We start from the raw sequence: 23,912 nt of genomic DNA on the forward strand, positions 1-23,912 counted from the left end.
CTGTATTTGTCCCATACATAACACAAGATTAACTCCTAATTTGAAGCTTTTGTTAACTTTGTGCACTGTTAACTCATAAAAACATGTAACTTCACTCCCGTTTGATGGAGTTTGCTTCTGTAGCTGGCGTTTGAATCCACCGTTTTCTATTGTAGATCCAAAAAGATGAATGGCACCATGGACCATCCAGACCACCCGGATCCCGACTCAATCAAGATGTTTGTTGGACAGATTCCCCGCAGCTGGTCAGAAAAAGAGCTGAGGGAACTCTTTGAACAGTATGGTGCTGTCTATGAAATTAATGTTTTGAGAGACAGAAGCCAGAATCCTCCACAGAGTAAAGGTAGGTTAAAGTCTCGTACATATCTGGGCAATGAGCTGATGCTCAAAGAAATCTTGCAAAGGCCTTCTTTACGTAATCCCAGGGCCATAGGCCCTGTAGTGTTTTACCTTCCAAAAGACTTGTATACATGTGTACAAAACAATACAAAGATGTATCTTCTCTATGTAAACCTTAATATGGGGGCAGTAAATGTCTAAGTGGTAAGCAATTTAGGAAATGCACAGGGAAATTGCACTTTTTGTTGGAATAGGACAATGCAGAGGTAAGGATAATGTATCACACATAAATAATGCCTACTGTACTTTGATGATTCTTCGCCGGGTCCTTATAAAAGAGAAGCTTGGCTATGTATACCCTTTAAAATGAAAAAGGATTACATCCTGTCTTTTTATTGCTTTCTTATATCCCTGCTCAGAAATATTTATTTTTATTTTTTTTCGTCCTGGGGTGTAAGTGTAACCAGAAAGCTAGTTCTTCCAATGACTGCACCTATTCTGGTGACACCAAGAGGGCAATTGCTTTCTGTAGAGATTTTCAGCTTTCTTCCTGTTGTGTTAGCAGAAAGTAATTCAAGTTTTTGGTAGTTTGATTTACAAAGTAGAAGTAAGCAGGTTGAAAACGTTAGAGGTACTTGGGAAGGAACTTGAACCTGAACATCGAAGTTTGGCATGATCACCAGGAAACAAGTATTTTTAGGAGAGGAGATCTTCATTAGCATATACATATATCATTTTTTTTAATGCCGGTTTACCTTCTCATTCCATGTTAAATGGATCTCTAATTGTGGGTGGAAACAGGTAGATTGAACCAGCAAACAGCTTCCTATTTTAGTTAATACTCTAGATGTTTAAGAGAATGTATGTTTTACTGTAAGGCTCATAGGGTGTGATGATCTACATGAAAATTATTCTTTTCTGTAGCACACTTTACATTGGCAAATATAGTACCTGCCATTTCAGTAAATCCTTCTAAGAATACTTGTCTTCTGGCTTCATTACGTTGAGTTGCTCATTCGAAAGCTAGAAATCCTTATCCACTGACTTCTTTTGCATCTTTGTCTGGAAATAATAATAAAGCCATTGGATCAATATGACATCTGGGTACCTAGCAATTTGTAGGAGATATCAGAAGCACCTAAACAGCATGAAATAATTGGCTCTTAGATTTGTATTTTCAGCATAGGTGCAATTCATGGGAATAAATCAGGATAAAAAAAGCTTTAGGTATCTTACTGATTAAGTAAAATGAAATCGCAAACTTTTGAGACTAGACCATGCAATAACCCCAAGCTGTATGGAAAACTTGATGTCTCTTACGCAAAGCGGAATGGAGCTCCGAAAGTGAATATTTGCTGTGCTATAGTGAACATCTGGAAATGGTAATTGTGCCCAACCAGTACACAGATTTTTTTTTTTCCTGGTAGGTCATTATTCCTAGACACTTCTGTCCCTGTATGCCTTCTGTATAAGATCCAAGGTACTGCTGTCCATGACTTAGAGTATCATGAGATTTGCAGAGATCACAGGCCATGTTGGACACTAGTCCTTGGCTATCTGATTGTCAGTTTTCCAATACAGCTTCTTGACTTGTTTCCTTTTTAGTCTGCAAGAAGAATCTTAAATAGAGATTTTCTTGTTAATGAGGTATAACAATCATTTCACTTCCTAGTCCTATTTGGCTTGCCCCTACTTTGTGCTCTTTTTAAAGACCACTAAAAACACATCTTTTCAAAGTCTCCTATCTGTCTTCTTCTGTCTCCTAAAACCCTCACTTCTTACCTACCATTCCATATCCCCCTCCTATTTGTGTGATACTTCCCCCACCTCTTTGATTTTAAGCTCTTCGGGCCAGGGTACTTTCCTCTTGTGTTACTGTCAGTCATTTGCAACCCCTGTTTAATGTACAGCGCTGCGTAATATGTTTGCACTATAAAAATCCTGTTTAATAATAATAATTTTCTGTAATAGACATGCAAGACTTAGAAATACCTTATAAGAAGTGTATTGTTTTTTAGATTCCCCAATGTTCTGGGCTGTAAGAAAGAGTTTTGCCAGATCCTGACCACTCCCCCTCGCCAGTTTTCTTGTTGACCTCATGTTGTGCAGAATTGTTCTGATGTGTGTACTCTTGACTGGCGCTTCTCATATTCTCCGGATTTATTACAAACATCTGTTTCCTTTGGCGCTAACCTATCTTTTTTTTTTTTTCTTCCCCCACCTCCTAAGGTTGCTGTTTTATCACTTTCTACACACGTAAAGCAGCGTTAGAAGCACAAAATGCTTTGCATAACATGAAGATTCTTCCTGGGGTGAGTATTTCAGCACTTAGCAAAAATTATTCAGTGTGTTTATCTGTGAATGACTATCCAGGAATATACGTTCTCATCACCCTATTTTTCTTTCCTTGTGTATGTTCAGATGCATCATCCAATCCAGATGAAGCCCGCTGACAGCGAGAAGAATAATGGTATGCCACTTAGTTCTCTGACATTCACTGCTGTACTTTTAACACGTTAGGGGTGAACGTGTCCTGTTCTTGCTTCTCTTTTCTGAATGCATTGCATTCTCCACAGGCTCATTACTCATGATCTGTTTCTGTTGTTACTTCTACTGTCTTGTCATTTGACACATTTTCGCTTATGATGGAGCTGCCTGTACATGATTTGGGCTGTGAACAAAAATAACCTGTTTTTAAAAATGCTGCAATTACTGTAAATTTAAAGTTTAGGTTCTAGAATTTATTGCATATTTTTCTCAGGTGTGTGTGTACTATTACCCATACTGGCTACTGTGCCTTTTGCATAGTGTTAGTTTATTAATTATTAACCCTGCCAATGTACATTGTGAATTGTTACAGCTCTTATCTGAAAGCAATAGGGATGGTATGCTAAATAATTAAGACATTATTAAATGTAATGAACACTCTGATGATGGCAAGCCCTGGTTTCAGTAATCTGAATAGTTCCCAAATTTGTAGCTGCAGGCTATATACTGCCTCCAGGTGGTGCTGCACAAGAGAACAAGACTGAGATTGCAGCTTTCTAAAATATTCAATGCCCTTCATTTCTCAACCTTGTTATCAACATGGGGGACCCTTAAAATAACTTTCAGGTTTTATAGAACCCATGACAATAATAGTATCCATAGGTCACAATATATTTTTGTGGTGGTTGTCACCCTTACAGATAACCAGAAAAATAACATTCTTGTCGGTGGTAACTGACTTGGTGCACAAATTTACTCATTGCTAGCAACCTCTGGAGGAACTTCAATTGGGAAAATTCTGTTTACTCTCTAATGCCTCATAATTTTTTAGTTTGCAAGATAATTGTAAACTGCAGTATATCTTTCTCACTGCCGTCTATCTGGTGGCTGTTATAGATGGTGCCCTCTCAATACATGAAGGGTGTCATCAGTGGGTTGAGATAGTCATTCCCCTTTTTTTAAAAAAAGATAAAAAATTGATTACTTTTAAAGTGGAACTCAAGTCAAATGCCTAAATACATTAATGCCAACTTTTTTTTTTTTTTTTTTTTTGCTAAAAGATTTTTTATGCTGTTCACTCTGTTTAGTGATTTAGCCATATCTGCACATCCACACAGGTAATTCAGTCCTAGTTTAGTGTTAAAGCTTCCTAGGTCCACACTTCGCTTTCAGCCTGCTGATTAGACTGTGACTTGGTGTGATTATCCTGCCTCTTTCTTGTAATTTTTTCCCATTATGGAGTGTATATGTGAAACAAGAAGGTGTACACCTAAGGATATCATCTATAACTTGGTGAGGTAGTCTCCGATTTAGACTTAACTATTTAAACCAGGCTTTATTTCTGTTCAGACTCTGTTCCATATTACGATTTTTATATTTCATATACAGCTTTATATATTGTCCATGTGGCCTTCTGGGTTCTAATGAAAGCAACAAACATCTGTACTTGATAGAAACTTGTTGGGACAGCAGTGAAGCTGCCATTGCTTACTGCAGGCATTTTGTTTTGTGTTTGAGTCATTGACCTGGAACAAGCCTGTAGATATCAGTTGCCTTGATGCTTAACATGCACTTGCTTGTCCTGGTCAGCCACTCATCATTTAAAAGGATCAGGATGATAAGCTTGGGGCACAATCCATTAGAAGTGTTAAGGGAGCTATCCTGTTTCAAGCCTTACTGGTCCTATCCCGTCACTGTTGGGTTAGCTTAATAAGCCTTATACAGGGTCTGTCCATTGTTAGTTACTATAAAATGTAAACACATTTGAGCTGGACATAAACTTTAAACCTATTACTTTTATGTATGTAACTTGATGCCTGGTTGTTTAATGTATAGTTGCACAAATCACATACTGACTACTTGTATGCATCCTGATCGTATAATATCTCATTGCTGACTGTTACCGGTGGCTACTTGCAGCAAGTCTAGTAGTCCTCACAAACTATCTTTCTTGTACTTTTCCTGTAGCCGTTGAAGACAGAAAGTTGTTTATTGGAATGGTGTCCAAGAAGTGTAATGAGAATGATATCCGGGTTATGTTCTCTCAGTTTGGGCAAATAGAAGAATGCAGGATTTTGCGGGGACCCGATGGGTTAAGCAGAGGTAAGTAGGACTACAGACTAGTCTTGCCTATTGGAACGCGGCTTTAATGCATGGTTATCTATGGACGAAGTTGTTCTAGTAGCTTTCCTGTTTTATTCCCTGTAGGTTGTGCATTTATTACATTTTCATCCAGATCTGTGGCACAGGCAGCAATCAAAGCCATGCACCAAGCACAAACTATGGAGGTGAGTAACACCAAACTACTGTTCAGCGGTTGTGACGGTTTTCTCCAGTTATCCACTATTACATTGGCCATCTTGTGACGTTGGATTTTGTTTGTAGGGTTGTTCCTCTCCAATCGTTGTCAAGTTTGCAGACACACAGAAAGACAAAGAACAGAAGCGAATGGCACAACAGCTCCAGCAACAGATGCAGCAAATAAATGCAGCTTCTGTGTGGGGGAACCTTGCTGGATTAAACAGTCTGGCACCACAGTACTTAGCAGTAAGTATTGTTTGAGTTTTGTTTTGGCTGTGCGGTGCCGTTTAATTAAGAACTTTCTTGGACTCCTGATTACAATTGAGCTGGACACCTAGAACTTTGCCACAAATACAGTGTTCTCACCAGTCCCTTTTAGCTGGGTGCACCAGTCGACACTTTTCGGTGATCACCGGGCTTTTTTTTGGGTGGTTACTGAAGAGTTGGCTCACAATACAGGGGCTGCTACCCACCTACAATTTCTTACCACCCGGCACCTGAACCTAGCAAAACATGTGAGTCCCGGAGACTTCAGCGATAGAACCAGCAGCTATTAGTGGTAGTCATGATCCAGCACTAAGCCCAGAAGCTTCCAGTGTTCTAAAGATCACTGAATATGAGCACACTAATGCATTGTACTTGCATCAATAGCTTGTAGTCACAGTGCTTCCTATCAGTATCACGGCTTGGAGAGAGCCATTAAAACTTTGCAGCAATAGATACTTGTAAACTAATCCAGCAATATTCACAGTTGGAAAGCTCTGCCCACTTAGGCTCCTGTTGCTAATAGAGTTACAATTTTCACCCAGCGTTGTAGCCAGATATATGGAACATAATGTTGCACATCTTCAAATTAAACCCTGTTTTAAAAATGTGTACATATTGAATCTTGAAATGAGAACATTTATTGAGATGCCCTTTAGAATCCAATAATTGTGGCTAATGTTCCTCTAAATTTTTTTTTTTTTTTTTGCAGCGCAGATGCATCACTGCTCAACAATTAGCTTTTAAAAAGACAGTAGCTTTCATCAGAAAAGTTCTGGCTTGATAACAAACCCCTAGAGTACTTAAGTGTTTTTGTAAGATGAGAGGATACGTTTCCTAACCCTACCATGATATTTATTACCTTAGGAGTCTTCTAGGTTGCACCCTCATGTCATAATGATCATGGGAACCCAACGATTTTTTTTGCTTCTAAATTGGATTTTAATGCTCAACTTTTGTCTTAGTTTCTTGTGTATTTTGCTATTTGTGTTCAGCTCATTTGTGCAGGTGTCCATGATTTCTACTAAACTGTACAAAAGTCAAAATGTATTAACCTGTAGCAACCAATCAGAATTGAGTTGTCTTAATAATTGCAATACAGGGTGTTATCTGATTGGTTCCTCTGGTCAGTACACTTTGCAATCAGTACTTTGTTAGATGTGCTATATTATATTGGCTCAAAGGGGTGATTTTTAAAACCTGGAGTGAAGGTAAGGCTAGCTTGTTGTCCACAGAGTGTGCAGCTTTGTTTTCTCCAGCATATAGGAAAAGGAAAAGTTGTTTCTCTGCTTGTTATACCTCTTAAAGTGGAGTGGAAAAGCCTCGCATCCGTTGTTTGCACAGCATGTTAATAACATCGCCAAGACACACTGACCTTGACAGCTACATCTCAGAAACCTGAAGGTTCCAGTGATTTTCTGAATCTCTGCCTTTGCTCTGATAAAGATTGAGAGCCTAAATTGACCAATGTCTCTTGCTGTCCCTTCTAATAGCTGTGCATAGAAAAATTTGTAAGCTCTTTATTACCCATTCCATACACAACTCTTTGGAACCCCCCAGATAGTTGCTGTAATTATTGTCTTATAATAGATTCTGAGAGAGAATTCCAACAAATGAAGAAAGAAAAAAGGAAAATAATGGTAGTAAAAGTTATTTAATGTTTTTTCCCCCCCACGTTTTGCTATCTAGACTCTTGGATGGATAGTATAGCAAGATATAGTATGGTTTTTATGCCCTCTGATTTGCAGATGTTTCAGTCCACATCAGGTTCAAGTCAAGAAAAGGCCATTTGCTCCAGTGGTTAAAACTCATCTCTATAGCAATTTTTTTCCCTCCCCAATGCACGGTGTGGTGGATCAGTGTTTCGCTAACACTATTTTTGCGGTGACGTAAAAAGTTAAACTTTTTTTTTAAATATTTTTTTTGCGGTTTCATTCTGGTTTAACCCGACCCCTTCCCACTCACATTTGTCCTTGTACACCCTGTGGATATATGTGGTGTGTAGACTTTATCCCCAGACCGGACTGAGCCCTCACTCTCCTTCTTGTTTTGTTTTGGTGTAATGTCTAGCTTTATTTGCAGCTCCTCCAACAGACAGCCTCGTCCAGCAACCTCAACTCCCTGAGTGGCCTCCATCCCATGGGAGGTGAGTACTCCACCGAGACAACATCAGGTGTGTGCTTTTTTTATTTTACTATTCTTCCACTATCCTTTTCCTTTCCTATTATGTGTTAGGGTCTTCACCTCTTCTTCATGTTACTTCACAATTGACATGTGCCGTCTCCTTTTCTTTCCAAAAAACATTTAAAAAAAAAAAAAAAAAACGAAAACAGATATAGCATAATGGCTAATGGCGTATGTGGCATTTTCTTGCCTGTGTTGCGTGTTTCAGGACTCAGTGCCATGCAGATACAGAACTTGGCAGCTCTAGCAGCAGCTGCCAGCGTTGCACAGAATCCAGCCAGTGCGGCCTCAGCACTCACTACTTCCAGCAGTCCTCTCAGCGTCCTGACCAGTTCTGGTGAGCTGCACATGTTGTGTGTTTTTTGGTTTTTGTTTTTGTTTTTTTTTTTTGTTCTTTTGTGTTCCTAGATGTGCAGACCTCTAACGTTACTCTTGCAGTTTTTAGGACCTTTGTTTACTGTACAAAAAGATTTTGATTGGTTTTACATTACTTCAGTCTTTATAAAAATTTGCCCCTTAGTGTTTTTTGCTCTGATTCAGCATGACATTTATTAGATAGATAAAATGTCCAATGTCAGCTGTCCTCTTGTACCTCAGTTTCCACCCTGTCATCTGCCTTAATTTATAGGTCATTCTCAATAAAATCAAACTTGACTTGTTACTACTTGGCTCTCACCCTTTTTCCCTAAGCGATTGGTAAGCAGATTTATACAAAACTGAAGATTTCAGTTTTAAAGCTGCCATTCTTTTCTTAACAGGCATCTATAAATAAGCAGCCATAGCCACTCTTTTTATTACATTTGAGACCTCTAAAAACTTTTTTGCTTACTGTCAGCCGAGGAAGCTGTTAATAAAAGTTGAGAGGAACAGAGAAGTTCATTGTGTGATTTTCAAGGGATGACTTGGGTATTTCCTGTAAAACACTTGTCTTGCAATATCTACAGCTGATAATGCCAATGTCTTTAATCATTATGTGTGTCACTGTTTTTTTGTGGCTTGAGGCACCCTGAATGTTAGGCTTTTGGTAAGCAAGGTTTTTTGTTTAGACTGGCGCTGCCAACTAGTGGCTCAGCCTGGTAATGCCAGTTAAGCAGTTTTCTTAGGCACATTTAGACAGTGGTCTCCAGCCGTTTGGAGCTTGCGGACCACTAATCTCAGACTTTAGACCGCACGTGTGTGGAGCCATGTGTCTCTTAAAGGGGAAAAAAAATCTACCCCCCCCCCGAGTGATAATACATGCACACACAAATTTTTATAGCAGAATTTAATAATGCTACAAAAAAAATTTTAATGTCATAATTTTTTAAATATTGTTGAGATAATGCAAAATGCTTCCAATCAATTTAAAATGAATTCAATTTAGTTGTGCAAACAAATATTAGTATTAGACTTAAAACATTTACTAATGATAATTATTTATATTTTATTATATGGATAATTTGAGCAGATAATAGACCAGTATAAATTCAATAAATATGATCTAGCTATAATGGCTGGGTGAGAAATGAAACATTTATCAAACATGTTTTATTGCTAATAATGTGCAAATTTATGGTTTGACTTATGGGAGTGATTTGTTTGTTTTTTTTTTTATATTACAAAGCAGTGAATCTGACATTCACTGAACCATTTTTTAGTAGTTGTAAAAGGAAATTAACATGTAGTAAAGGAAGTGTCAAGGTTAGGGTAGCTTTGAAGACAAATGTATATAATTACACTCTAAACCAGTGTTTCTCAATCAGAGTTCCTCTAGAGTTAGCTGGAAGTTCTTGAGCAATTGGTGACTCTAAGGTCAGTTTACCTGACACAATAATCATTTTGGCTATCTGTAAGTGTGACATTCTTCCCAATGGACAGGCAATGTTAGAGACATTTTTTACTACCGATCACCACACTAATGTACTGTGATCTGTCGATATATTATAGAGGTTCCCTGATCTAAAAATTATTTCAAGGGTCTCCTCCCCAAGTTAAAAAAGTAAAAAAGCTGTTCTAGACAAAGATCTGTAACCATTAAAGTGATTGCAAAAAAGACACTATGTACAGCAACTTCATGATTTGTATCAGGAAGTGTTAAATCTTCATCTTCTAAGGAAGTTTTATACTGACAGATTATGTAAACTGCTATCACTGAATTAATTGTAGAAGAATACTAATTGCCTGAATATAAAGTTGATCTTTTATGTTTCAGTAGTTTGTCTCCTGAAGCAAGCATGCAGATAACTGCGGCGCGAGTTGTGCTGCAATTTAACGGCTTACCAAAGCGGCATAGTCATTTCATGGTCAGTAATTCAGAAAGTATTCTAGGCAAAGGTACAGTATAAAAAAAACTATTAGAAATTGCAGTTTACCTAATACCTCAGTATAGGTCCCAATTGAAAAGCTGACACTTCAAGGTGTGTAGTGTATATAGTGGCATTGATTAAGTGCTGTAGTTCTTTTGCCTGATTCACTTGGGCTACTACAGAATGCTGAAAGGATGTAAGGGCAGTGAAAGGAACAACAAGACCCATGATGGTAAAAGTGGATAAGGGAGTTACAGTGAAGTTGATAGCAATGTAGAAAAGCAAGGCCACTTTTGTGCAGGTTTCATTTTTGCTGTCCTATGTCTTTTAGTTGGTGTTAGTAAATGTCACACTTTCTATTGCTGGGATTTTTGCACAGCAAATATCTTAGGCTAATTTTGTTTCCAGTCGGACTTTGGTGTTTTAAAGGAAATTTCTGTATTTGTTTAGGGCAAGATGTGTGTTAAATATTGTACAAAAATGTCTTTATGTTGGCTTTGGTATGTGCATGCATGCTTCTCATTTTTTCTTTATCTTCTTCCCTCCAACCTATCCTCTTAGGATCATCCCCCGGTTCAAATAACAGCTCGTCAATGAACCCCATGGCTTCTCTTGGAGCCTTACAGACTCTGGCAGGTGCAACTGCTGGCCTAAATGTTGGTTCTTTAGCAGGTAAGTTTATTTTGTGCGGCACTAAACTTGTTACACATAAACAAAACATACTACTATGCTACTGTCAAAGAAGAACACTTCTCAAGTATAAATGTGTCATGAATAAACTAATGGTGTTTTTTTATGGCTGAAGCATGCTGGGCTTGCATTGATTAAGTGCAGCACTCAATTTATGCTTTTAGGCAGCTGTTAAGACAGTTGTTTCCTGCGCTTCTGAGTGCTTCAGCTGCTTGTGTAATGTGATCTCGCTTTTTTTTTTTTTTTTTTAAATACCAGAGCTGTTGTAAGGACCAAAATGTATTATTTGGAGAATACTATTTAGTAGCTTTAGGTGGTAAATATGAAATATGCATATTTACCTGACATCTATATAATCTGCATAAAGCTCTGATTTAGAAAACATTTTTGCCTGTAGAAAAGTTTTATTGTCTAATTTGTTATGGTCCTTTAAATACAAACTTCACTTCATAATATATCTTTGTTCTTCTTTCTAGGGATGGCAGCATTAAATGGTGGACTGGGTAGCAGCGGCCTCTCTAATGGCACTGGTAGCACTATGGAAGCTCTAAGTCAAGCTTACTCTGGAATCCAGCAATATGCTGCAGCAGCACTGCCTTCACTCTACAATCAGAGCCTATTGTCACAGCAAGGACTGAGTGCTGCAGGAAGTCAGAAAGAAGGTGAATTTTATAGAGGTGCTTAGCTTGATCTCTTTGGACAATGTGATGTAGATTTTGAAAACATTGTGTATATGGGCTTGTAGTAGTTTTATAATGGCAATGCATTTAAAGAGTCCATCTGTGCTGAGCTGAGTGGGTTTCCCCACAGAAGCAGTTTACCTTCAAATGCTTTGAAGAGCTGGTTGGATATTTTTGGTGCAGCAATTTCCAGACTCCTTTTGTGGCAGCATTTATTTTGGCAACAAGTACTGAGAGAGCTGACATTGTTAAATAAACAAACCCAGAATACAAGTAAAACAGACCCTGTTGCTTGAATAAAACCTGAAGGTACATTAAAATCCTGGCAACCTAAGTCCTGTATGGATGCCTTATAAATGCCATTAAACAAATCTGATCCCTGACTCCTTCATATAATCAATCGATTAGTATTTGCCATGGAGGGATAGCAAATATAAAATTGCAATGGCAGTTTTTTTTTAGCAGTATGCCAAGCTCCCTAACAAATATCATTGCCATATGTATAAAATTGTGGTATAGCACAAATTTTTATAAATATTTATCTAACATCTTTGCAATCTTTAGGCCAGAGAGAGTACCTAAAAAGGAGAATTCTGCTAAGAAGGACCATGCGGGCTTGTAGGTCCTATGTTCTCCCTATTCACAGTACTGAAAATAGGGGCTTTTTCTGTGTAAAATGTTTGGGTAAGACACACACCACACACACACCTCTCTTGAATCTCTTGAAAAATGCAGAAAGTATAGAAAAATCCCTGATTGTCCTGTAAGCTGACAACTGCCTTTGTTGCACTAAACACCCAGGCAGTGTTGCACCTTCCCTACCCAACTTATCTTCACTGCAAAACAAATCCTTCTCTTCAACACCTCAACATGCTGGAGCTTTGGGTTTTCCATCACATCTAGTGCTCGTAATAGTGGTTAGTATTAAACATTCAATCTCAAACTTCTTACAGATGCCCTAAAATTTCCTTGTACTGTAACTAATGCACAAACATGTTTAGGCCTGGTAGTCTCCTGAGACACTATCCTCATGTTTACAACCTTTTGATTGCTCCTTATTTGATACAAATCTATTAGGTGTTCTCTTTGCAGACAACAACTGACTAAGGGGGGATGACAACATAAACTTGAATCAATGCCACACATACCTAGTTAAGTTTTGGGCTCTGGAGTCTTTTTTTTTTTTTTTTTTTTTTTTCTCTCACCGAAATTCATCAAAATTATTTTGAATGATGGGCTGTGTTTTTCTGTCAGTCATATAGCTTATTAGGCTTCTTTAGGTTTTTTTTTTTTTTTTGTAATCTTTTGTTTGATTTCATTAAAACAATCATCTGCATCTCATTAACACCACCACGGCATGTAATGTGAGGGTTGTGGACTGGCTTTCTTATATATTATGGTTGCTTACTAATTTACTAATTTAACTGCATCTGTATGGCATTCTTAAGCCAATCTGAAGCCATAGGTGCTCATATTGAATCCGATTATGTGCTATATTTAAGTTTTGCTGAGGAAATGTCAGTGAATGCACAAGTGTTCGGTGCAGTTGTATAAATGTGTCAGTCAACCATAATTCATGAGAACGGGTAATATGCCAATGATTATAAGCTGTAGAACACACAGTATCCCGCATTTCTTCCTTTACATGTTGTTTCTACATGGTTTTGTTTGGGAGACTGTAAACTGCAAAGCCTTTCTGAGATTAGTCAAATGTTTGTGACTTCAGACAGCTGCTTTGTCTTGATTCTGGAGTAGAAATGTCACTTGGAAAAGTAGATGAAAAGAACATCCAGCAGTACAGTACCAGTGTTCAACCCAGATTTAAGCTGGGTGGGAAGAGGCTGTTGTGGCCCCTGTATTGTGACCCAGCTCATCAGTACCTACCTAAAAACAGCCAGGTGGTTACTGAAAAGTGCTTAGTGGTTCCCATTTAATGATGCATACAACACAATATGCTTTACTCTGCAATTAACTTACCATGATGACTGTAATAAACATGTTTTTCTTTTAATTTCCTGCATCATTTAGGTCCAGAGGGTGCAAACCTCTTCATTTACCACTTACCACAAGAGTTTGGTGACCAGGACATCCTGCAGATGTTCATGCCATTTGGAAATGTTGTGTCCGCCAAAGTTTTCATTGATAAACAAACGAACCTCAGCAAATGTTTTGGTAAGTTATCAGTAGATATAGAGGGAGTGACTTAGTGACTCTTTTACTGCAGCCTGTGTCCCCTCAAAAAGTGAGGGGAAATCTTCCACAAGCCTGGGATTTGACTATTCCTATAATCTAAAATCTACATGAATGTTTTGGATAGGGATATGGTAAAGCATATTTGTTCACAAAAGCTATGAATACCATCCAACACTCTAATATCCATCAAGAGAAACTTGGCTTTGCAAATTTCCAACGTGCCAGAGTTGGCTTTTTCTACCTTGCATTAATGCTAATTGCAAGCAAATCCGCTTTGTATTTAAAAATCTCTTGATGCAGAGATGTGTTCCTGGATTGTCTTCAAGAAAGACATGTAGCGTTGTTATTCAAGGCTTATTTTTTAATTCTAGTTTAAGTGTACTTGCCACATGACATAATCTCTAGCATCAGCAATGCTTTAACAGCCAAGGATGTGCCTTTTCTTCTCTGTTGCATCCTTAAATTGCATTTAATAAAGGGAGTCTCTGCTTTATAGAAGAGAAGATAATGTTTTGGGGTTGAAATGCGTTTTCATGTTAGAATAAAAAATGCATGTTTGCAATTGCTAATGTGTTGCCTATGGCTACTAGTGGGGCTATTTTATTTAAGGAAAGCAAAGATTCTTGCAGGGCCATGGATGCATATTTTGATTTCCTTGGTTTAGTAAACACAAACTCTGCAGGCTTATTTAATAAGTTTAAACAAACCAGCAATCTTTTTTTTTTTTTTTTTTTTTACACATTATTTTGAGTCTGTACATTTGATGTATAAGCCTGAAAGTTTCTATTTATGCATATTCGCTTTAAAAACAACTGACGTGCTTTGCTTTTCACAGGTTTCGTTAGTTATGACAATCCAGTTTCAGCTCAGGCTGCTATCCAGTCCATGAACGGCTTTCAGATCGGAATGAAACGTCTGAAGGTTCAGCTTAAACGCTCCAAGAATGACAGCAAACCCTACTGAAACTGTACTGCCCTGGGAAGTGAGCGAGAAGGATGTTCTGGTAAGTGTGGGATGAAAAGGCCAAACCAGGATGTATGGCTGGAGGAGAGCACTTAGTAAGAACATACAGACTTTGCTGTCTCTCTCAGCAGCCCCGAAGCATCTCCATGTGCTAAAAGCCAGAAGCCTCTTTCCCTCCTAAAAGACTCTGGGTACAACGTTTTGTTGTGATTTCTCTTTATTTTGCTTCATATGGAAGAACGGCTCGTACTACTTGTTCCAAGTGTTTTATTTTGGAGTTTAGGTGCCATATCAGTGATTTTTTTTTTTTTTATAATTATTATTGTTTGGACTTTTGCTGTGTTTGTACAAATGTGTGACAAGTACCAGCACCAGAACCCTTAAAAAGGAGAGAAGAGCTCCTGCTTTTCCTGGCATTATACAGCCTGTCTGCTCAATGCTCCACTTGCCATTCTACTGCGTTTCAGCTGCACACTCATGCTGCCCTGAGCTTTACCTTACAGAAATGACTAATTTTCTACTGGGATTATGTGAAATCATCCTGTTGAATTTAATATTTTCATCCTGGCTGCTTTCCATTTTTAGGGTCAAAATATATGTAAAGCACAATTAGGGTTGCCCTTTTTGCCATTTAAAATGTACGCTCTCACTAGTGTTGTATTGCTTCAGCCAATCAGATTTTGACTTTCAGGAACTTAGTTTTAACACTGAAAAGGATATTTCTGATTAGCTGCTATACTTTACAACCAAATTCACGCCCTTTTCTGTTCTCAGCCTAATCACATGCTAGGAATTTTAGACATTGCTGCCTCTCTGTAAACTTTTGGTTAATGAACCGACCCAATGCACCTTAATAGAAACTTGACAGGTTTTTGGCCTGTGTTGTCAGGCTTTTGTTGGCATCAGATGGATTTTGCATTTCCATACAATTCTACGGGAATACAAAATAAACTTGAAGCAAGAGGGAAGCTGATCACCAGCAGGTTAGATTCACTTTTACTCCATTCTAAATTGATGTCAAAGCAATTTAGTCTCAGGCCCTTAAAGTGGTTAAGGACTCACTCACTAACTGGTCAGCAGATAGAGGAGCTTGCATGTGGTTAATTAATGTTGGCCCCTCCCAGCCTAAAATAGCTGACAGTCTAATAATATGGCATTCAGTTGCACATTAAAATATAAAAGCAATATAATTGTCTGTGCAAGTTTGAAAATGTTTACATCCATTTTTATTTAATTATAGCAGAACTACAGGCTGGATAAGCGGTACGCTTTTAACTACAATCTCGGCCTGATTTAGTATGGAATTTAGCTGTATATGATGTCGCTAATTCGGAGTAGTGGGATCAACAGAGTATAAAGTGATGGATATATCACAATCTATCTTTTTGGCACTTCAGGCAAAGTACGTTTTAGAGTATTTGTATCTTGTAGGTTCTCAGTTTTGAATTGCAATTCTGGCAATCATAAGCACAATATATGTGTATTTTTTAAACTTTCTTAAACAATCATCCTGGTCTCTAACCAGACAAAATGTTTACTGGTAACTTTACCTAGCACTCTACATGGCAAGTGGGCACGGCATTAACAGATTAAAACAAAGGGTGATTTTCTCTCAAGAGTTCAGAGACTGGTGTCTGGTGTTGCGTAGTAGAATAGAGTATTTCATGTGCTTGTGTGTGTATGTACCTTTCCGTGCATACCTACATACATGTATCGTGACATACATGCTGAAGAACTGCTAAAACTTGAATATTGTATACTCAGAGATAAAAAAAAGTGTTTTCAAAAGTTTTTGATTTGGTATAATGTGAAACGTATTGAGGCTTCCAGGCTTCCTGATATAATCTTTTATACAAGTGCAAAAAAAATCAAACTGAAAAAAAAAGATGATTGAAGGAAAAAAGCCTGTTAGAATGACATTTCTATATTTTTATAGAGGTTTTATACAGCTCGGATGAGTGAGCAATATTTATTGCCTAAATTATTTCACTGGGAAGAGATTTTGTAGAATTTGGAAAGACAGTGATTTTATTTTATGTTTTATACAGAGTAACTCTGCATTATGTTTATAAGGCATCTTACAAATGTGTGAGGACGGACAAAAAAAAAATAATCCTGCCCAGCAGAAGAGTCTGGGTTGTAAATGTTAAAAAGAAATTTGTCGCCCTGACTTGTCAGTATTGACATTTTTTGCATCTCAGCTTACGATTTACCTAAAGGCTTACCTAAACTCTGCTTTTCAGACCTCCTGCCTACATGACAGCTTTTGAAAAGGGTTAGGAGTAGTAGGTATTTATTTGGGGTCTATGTCTATTCTGGAAGCCCATATGAGCAGTACCAGCGATGTGGTCTACTTCTGATGTATTTAGAGATTGCATTTTACATGAATTTGAAAAAAAAGGACAAAACTACAGTCATTACACCGTGTACTGTAAGGGCTTTAACTGTACACAGCAACATATGTTGAGGTGCACTGACTGAGCCATCAGAAAAGGCCTCAAGCATTTAATTTCATCATATACAAACGATATAACATTTGCATATGCAGCCATGTGTTGCACTGTCGTGCAGCATACGTGAGTTGCAAAGCACTGCAGATGTGCATTGGAGTGCACCTAACTTTGTATTGTAATCCCCATCTAGAATTTGTTGCAGTGTTATGGTGTGAATGTGCTGTTAGAGCTGTTTGTTGGTCCTATAATTTTATTAGTTATTACTTAATTAGTTGCAGCATAAACCCCTTCAGTCATTGGTGGGGTCTATGAATTGCCATACATTGAAATTCCTGCTTCTACTCCTGAAATGCAAGGACTTGTTCCAAGTTTAGTTTTTAGGAGTAGGCATGCCTATTTTCTAGGAATTATTTGTGGAGTATTTGTTCATAGTTTCAATTAACATTTTAGTACAGAGTGTTTTTTTTTTAAATCCTCTGGAGCAGTTAATAAACGGCGTTCAGTTTCAGAGAATGTTTACTGATAGACGTGTTTTTACAGTAGCATTTAAATGTGTTCGTCTTAGATACTCAATAGAAATCACAATTTATTTGTGCTGATGTTTAGACGGCTATGAAGGCAGATCAGTTTTAAACCCATAAAAATATCTTCAATGTTGTGCAAGGTAATATAAACAGTAAAATTACTGGTTGGTTGACTCAATGTTCACATTCCTTCAGCATGTTGTCTCTCTATCGTTAGTCTTAATAATCATGCAAAATTGAAATAAATGATGTCCCTTACAATGATCAGTTAGCATGTGGTGTTGGAACTTTACTCTCCTACTGTTCCTTACCAACATCTAGAACCAAAAGTAGCGTATCTTTCCAATTTGCAGTACTGAATCTGGTTGCATTAAAGGTAAGGTAGCTGGAAAGGTAAATGGGTTGTAGACTTTAACAAACTAGTACCCCTTTGTTAACCTAAGAAATTCAGTGGGGGTCTACATGGTGAAAGCCTGTTATGTAGGAGAAGTTTAAAGAGCAGAGTTAAATGGTTTCAAAGTCATTTTTTAAATTTCTCTTGCTTCCTGGTAAGTTGTCCTTAAAAGTGTGCAGTCCATCACTTGACAAGCTTCAAATGAAGAACCTTTCTACCTTTTCAGTATCCAAGTTACCCCTAACTATTGCCTTTGCCAATCACCTCTAAGTTGGTACGGTAAAACAAACAATTCTTTCTATACTACTGTGGAAATGCTTGTTAGGGCAAGTCTTGCACCCCTTTTCAGAAACGGCTTGATTGGAAGCAAAAGAAACCTACGGCTGGAGTAACTAAACAATGTCTGACTCCTTCAGAAGTTTTCAATAGAACATTTAGCTTTTTTTTGCCTTGCATTTGCAAATACACTTTGAAAAATGGGAATTTCTATCCTTGACTGAGTCAACACTGAACATTAAGGGACTTCTGAGAGGTGTTGTTCTGTTAAAAAAGGGGGTTACTCTTCTGTTAAGTCATCTCAGTTCCTTTCGGAAGCTTTTCGTGCCATTCATAGAACCAAGATGTCACCATTGTTTCGGAGGTGCTAGCATATGTGATCATAAAAAAACAAAACAAAAAAAACATCCAGTGTTTACATTGGGCGGTTTGGACTTTTCACACGGCCGCTCCGGTCCCTTTTGTGTCCGTGTGGGTTGCTGGGCTAACTTCTTCTATTGGGGTCCCTTTTGCATGGTGATTCTAGTCTCTAATTTATGTCTGTCGGGTGTTGTCCCTCCCAGACCTATCACAGTCGTGTGTGTGTGTGTGCGTATATGCGTGTGACATCATGTTGTTTCCCTTTGACACCGAGGTCCACCAAGCTAGCAACCTTGGTCCTCGGTGTCTCTGCATGTCTGTATTAAGCTAGGCCACTGTGTCTAGCTGTGTCTTTTTATTTTTTTTTTGTTTTTCTCTGTGATTTGATGTATTGCGTTGTGTAACTCAGTGCTTCTCCCTGTTTCTCTGGTTTGTTTTTGTTTTCTAGATCCCTTCCTGCCATTTGTCCATCATTGTGCCTCTAAAGCATGTCGGTGTGGCGTTCAAGTACATCGTCCAAATCCTTGTTTCTTCAGCTTCTTTGATGCTTGAACTCTCACCTCTGAACTTGTGTTGACTTTTTTTTTTTTTTTGATGCTAATGTGTATATTTTACCATGTTGTGTTTTTTGTTTGTTTTTTTTTTTTTGTTTGTTTTTTTCCTTGCGTGTTGCCAAATTGGCTTTGCTACAAAGACTGCGAAGAGGGACACAATATTTAAAAAAAAAATTACAAAATCTTGCATTTGAATATTAAAAAAATTATATATATAAATCTATTTTTCTAGAAATTCATAAAAATAACCACTTAATTTTGGGATGATACTTTGTACCGAATAATCTTTTGAGCAGGCCTAACTGGCACACTGTTTAATATTCGTCTTTGTTTGTTTCTACCAACCAAAATCCAATCTGTATGTCCTCTCTACTTGAGCTTAGGGGGCTTCTTTTCTGTTATTTTATTTTTTAACTAAACCTTGTAACTAATTGGAATCTCTCCAAAAGAGTCACATTTTGCTGTTTACAGATACAAAAGAATAAAAAGCTTTTGATTTTTTTTATGTTTACAATATGGAGTGTGGTAACTTTGTATTCTGTGCCCCCTTCACAGAGCACCTGCAAGCGTACCAGAACTTGCAAGTATATCTGCCTGCTAAAATTTCCTTTTTTCTTTCAGCAATGCTCTACTGTCTCTACAGCAAAATGTGACCGCTTTTGTTTTCTCTTTAAACTGTGCCAAAAAAAAGAACTACATTGCCTTGTCCTGTACATTTCTGTTAATCATCTATGCTCAGTTTATTACACACAACATGTCCCTTTAAGGGACGGTCACTGAGTCTATAGATTTTGTGTTTTAGAGGTTAATAAGTACAAAGCGGGGGTGTAAAACCATCATTTTTAAAAACAACCTGTTAACGGTGTCCTTTTTAATTAGTTTCTTTTGTGTGTGTGCGTGTTGACTAGATGTGCAGTTAATAAGGTATCTGAGCTGTGTGTTCAGGCTGCACTGGAGATTCCTAGCCCCGACAAGCAGGGTAGCTGTGCTGTGTGACAGCACGGCATGTTTTGGTTGGCACCATTACGTTTAACCAACTTGATGACCTTTAGGGGTCTATCGGAAGCCAGTGTGGTATTTTACCTTTTAAAAGAGCCGTTGTATATTTAGTGAGTGCTGTAACCTAACAAAAGGGCCTTGTGTGCATAAAGTGGAGAGGGGGAAAATGTTCTGTTGCCTACAGCACCCTTTAAATTTTTTTTTTTTTTTTTTTTTAGCCAAAGCCCAAGGATAGGGGGAATCCAATTAATTATGGGCAACAATTCACTCCTTTAGTTTTCATAGGCTATCCTCTAAAATTAAATAAAGGGGATATAAAAATAAAAAGACTTGCTCCAATTTGACCTGTTTAATCTGGCTTCATTCACTTCACACTTGTGTTTTATAGTGTCAATCCATAGAAAACAGACATGGACTGAGCTGAACTACTGGCTTCTTGTATCTCTTGAGGTGAGGTTACCCCATTACAGTTCCCATCAATAAATAGCTTTGATTTTGCTGCATGCAACGGGTAAAATTCTTAGAATACCAGATTGACATATTTGAGGTGAGTGGAGCCAGGAACTCCGGGGCATCCATAATTTTTCCTTTTTAATTTCTTAGATGTGCTAAAACTTGATAAATTCTTGCCAAGGATTGTTCAGCAATTTCGGACACTTTATGAAACACTGCCATGTGTTTCTAATGACCTGTGTGACCTGTTTCCAGTGGTTTTCTACAACTCTGAGCCAAATGTCACTCTCCAAACTTATAGCAAAGTCCTCCTAGCTCACAAGGAGCAGTGCATTGGTAAATCAGCCTCTCTTCGGTGCTTCTTTGTCCACAGGGTATAACCCAATTTTGGCTTGTGCCCTTGAGCTTTAATGTGAGCTCTTGCGTTTACTTTTTTATTTTTAATGTATTTTTTGAGGCAGGAATTGGCACCAGTCCAGTCTGACACACAACTCGGCGTAGGGCTGCTCACAATGCATAGGCCGACACAGAAGGGCATAACTCCTTCTCTTCCTCACAACCTGTCTCATTGGTGAAGCGCTTACTACAGAAACAAAACATTCAAGAATTATTCTCTCTTGATCAATCTAAATGCCAAAAAAGGCTTTCTTCTGACTACTTTTTAAACAACAAAGTTCTGTGGTGATTTTATGCATTGTCATAATGTTACCTCTGCCTTCCTAATAGTATCTGCCTGCTTTTTGTGAATAATTCTATATAAAGTTTCAAAAAACAAAAAAAAAAAAATCTTTTGGAGACAAACCTGTGGGCTTTTTTATTGGTACAAACTGATTGTAGTTAACACTAGGATTTTGTACAGTTTTTTGCCTTTTTTCTACTAGAAAACAATGTAAAGTGATTTATTTCACAATGTGAAGTCGAAAAAAAAAAATGTTGCCACTATATGACCAAGATGTCCTTCTGTGCTGCCGTAACAGGACTCATGAAATCTCCACTATCCCTTCCTCACAGATGCTTTTTCTTAATTGTCTTGAATTAAATTTTGTTTTTTCTGTTTGTTTTTTTTTTTGATTTGCAAAGCAAAAATTTATTTTTTTTTGTTTTGTTTGTGTGAAATTGTGTTGTAAAATGTAGAAAATATAAATTTTCTTTAATGGTTTAAGAAGATAAAGGTAACCACTACTGCATAGCTGATCGCTGAGTTTGTGGATTAAAATGAATTTCTGTTTAAGTTTGAAGCCAGTGTGTCTGTGTTAAATGATTAACTTTCTGTAAAATTTAATTTTCAATACCCGTACCCTTCCCTCCCAAATATTTACCGATGTTTTAATTGTGCACACACCATTACACCAACATACACAGTTCTGACTAGAAGTCATTTTGTATACAAAAAGTGTGGTACCTTCCTTTGTTTGTTTGCTATTAAACTGTTTGAGAAGACAGCGTGGTCCGTTTATTTCATGCCCTGAAAAAATTTGCATGTTTTTCATGAAGCACTGAAAAGCAATGTCCACTTGGTTTATGGAAATCCGACGAGGCTCAAAGAATCCTATTTTAACTTGTGTGAACAGGCTTTTGTTTGAGTGGTTTTTCATTCGAATACAAATTGATATGAATACAAAACTAGCTCAAAATCAGATACACCTGTTAAATGCTGAATGATCATAGAAGCTTCTTAGATGCCATCGACCTAAACACAAAGCCTGTTAACAGAGGTCCTTTTGATATTCACTGCTTGTTTCGGGGGATTAAAGGAGGAATACTTTTATTCCTCACTCCCTGGCAGCCAGTGCTCTCCTGCAACCTCCGCGTGATGCAATCAGGAAAGAGGACAACCCATGAGGGGAGAAGTGTTGTCAGACCAGGTCACCAATGGGGATCAAGAAGGAAAGTAAAGTATTGATGTCCGTTCTGGGCTCTTTTTATTTTATTTTTTTTTGGATCTGGGAATGGTGAGGTGCTACCAAAATGGTAGCATTTCAAGATTTATTTAATTAGACTTGTCTTCTTGTACTGCATATGCATCCCCCAGTACAGATTTCAAGGTGTCAAAATGTTTTGGTTTCAAATACTGTAGGTAAGGGTTGGAAATCTATCTGGAAACCCCTTTGAATTGTTGGGCAGCTCTAGGTAGAGCGGGCATCTTTACTTAAGTTCAATGCCTTTTGCCCAGAGGTGTGCAGTTGCAAAATTCCTTTGCAACCAAAAGGTATAATATATAATCATCTCCACTGTAAATAAAGCATGGCCCTGGAAGTTTCATGTTGTGTGGATAGTTTTCAACAACCGGATTCAGTTTGAGAATAAGATGAATAAGGCCTAATACAGGGTGGTTCTGGAGGAAAATGTCTTTCAGTAAGCATCCATTGCTGCAACTTCTGATTCTCTGTCTTTATATTTTCTGATTCCCTGACCCAAACTGAATATACAGCTCCGGCTTTCAAATAAATGCCTCTTGCTTATTAAGGGTGTCTGACTGAAACTACCATATCCAAATGATCTGCTCTACTTAGAGACAATTGTCATTCTTTAGTATGAGTTCAGCTACTGTAGTTTCTTTGATCTAGTAACAGGTCTGCTTTATTACAAAAGGCAAAGATGTACCTTCCACCAGGACAATAGTACTACAATTGGTTAAAATTCAACAATGCATGTTAAAGCACAGACCTCAACCCAGTTCAATATCTTAACCGTCCCTGTCTGTTTTTGACAATTTTCCCTAGAACAAGTTGGAACAATTATACATCACAGATATTACAGAGCTTGTAAAGACCTAAACACTCTTGCAGCTATTTGCAACCAAATGGTGTTGTAATATTTGCTGGAGGGGCATGAATTATTGAGCACTCATTTTTTTAAATGTATTTTAGGTTACAATGAGCAATATTGCAGCATAGACACATTCAAAGGTGTTTCAAATGTTAAAAGTCCAATTAAAAAAAAGTATGTCTCCAAAATCAAGTGCTTAACTTTGTTGTATTAGTACTGATCATACTGGTTTATAAAAGTCTTAGTAGTGTTAACATACCTGCCATAATCACTTCTGCTGTACTAGAGAACCCTCTTAGCCCCTTAATATAAGAGGAAGGTACTTTACAAAGAACTATCTTGATTTGGACTGATGTTGCTGCTTTAGGTTTCTATGCAGCTTAATTTAGTATTGGCAGATCATAACTGTAAGTGTGGTGATGCTAGTGTTGCTAGCATAGACAGGTATTTTCCTGTGCTCAAAGCTTGGTTAGTATGAGTGTATTGAAGTGATATACAGATATTTTTAATTGTAATATTTGGAAAAAGACAAGCATGTTGAACATCACGAAAGGAATGTACAGTATATCATCGTCATTTACTTACTACAGGTTTTACCTAGGAAATCCTGCCCTTATTAAAACCAGATGATCATTCCTAATTTTGTAACATAATTGCACTGCCGGTATCCCACCAAAAAATACTTCCAAGAGAAGGACCACTATAAGTTCTGTAATTAAACCTCAGTATCTGTACTGACTTCTG

At 37.7% G+C, this 23,912-nt stretch overlaps 1 protein-coding gene across 17 annotated transcripts in view; it reads left to right on the forward strand.

The window, feature by feature from the left end:
• Positions 1 to 23,912, forward strand: part of CELF1 (CUGBP Elav-like family member 1) — a 50,960-nt gene that overhangs the window by 13,651 nt on the left and 13,397 nt on the right. For 5 of the 17 annotated variants that reach the window (XM_072421934.1, XM_072421933.1, XM_072421935.1 and 2 more), the window contains 13 exons: positions 156 to 343; positions 2,569 to 2,651; positions 2,761 to 2,809; positions 4,795 to 4,929; positions 5,035 to 5,114; positions 5,212 to 5,373; positions 7,462 to 7,564; positions 7,784 to 7,912; positions 10,422 to 10,532; positions 11,027 to 11,227; positions 13,259 to 13,402; positions 14,259 to 14,426; positions 18,842 to 21,839. In XM_072421934.1, coding sequence (XP_072278035.1) covers positions 166 to 343; positions 2,569 to 2,651; positions 2,761 to 2,809; positions 4,795 to 4,929; positions 5,035 to 5,114; positions 5,212 to 5,373; positions 7,462 to 7,564; positions 7,784 to 7,912; positions 10,422 to 10,532; positions 11,027 to 11,227; positions 13,259 to 13,402; positions 14,259 to 14,386 — 1,503 coding nt within the window. In that variant the 5' untranslated portion in view covers positions 156 to 165 and the 3' untranslated portion in view covers positions 14,387 to 14,426; positions 18,842 to 21,839. Of the gene's footprint in view, positions 1 to 155; positions 344 to 2,568; positions 2,652 to 2,760; positions 2,810 to 4,794; positions 4,930 to 5,034; positions 5,115 to 5,211; positions 5,374 to 7,461; positions 7,565 to 7,783; positions 7,913 to 10,421; positions 10,533 to 11,026; positions 11,228 to 13,258; positions 13,403 to 14,258; positions 14,427 to 18,841; positions 21,840 to 23,912 lie in introns of those variants that run through there. The other 12 variants (XM_072421923.1, XM_072421936.1, XM_072421927.1 and 9 more) reach the window with 8 other exon arrangements.

This window comes from Pyxicephalus adspersus, chromosome 9 (assembly GCF_032062135.1).
Source record: "Pyxicephalus adspersus chromosome 9, UCB_Pads_2.0, whole genome shotgun sequence".
NCBI lineage: Eukaryota > Metazoa > Chordata > Amphibia > Anura > Pyxicephalidae > Pyxicephalus > Pyxicephalus adspersus.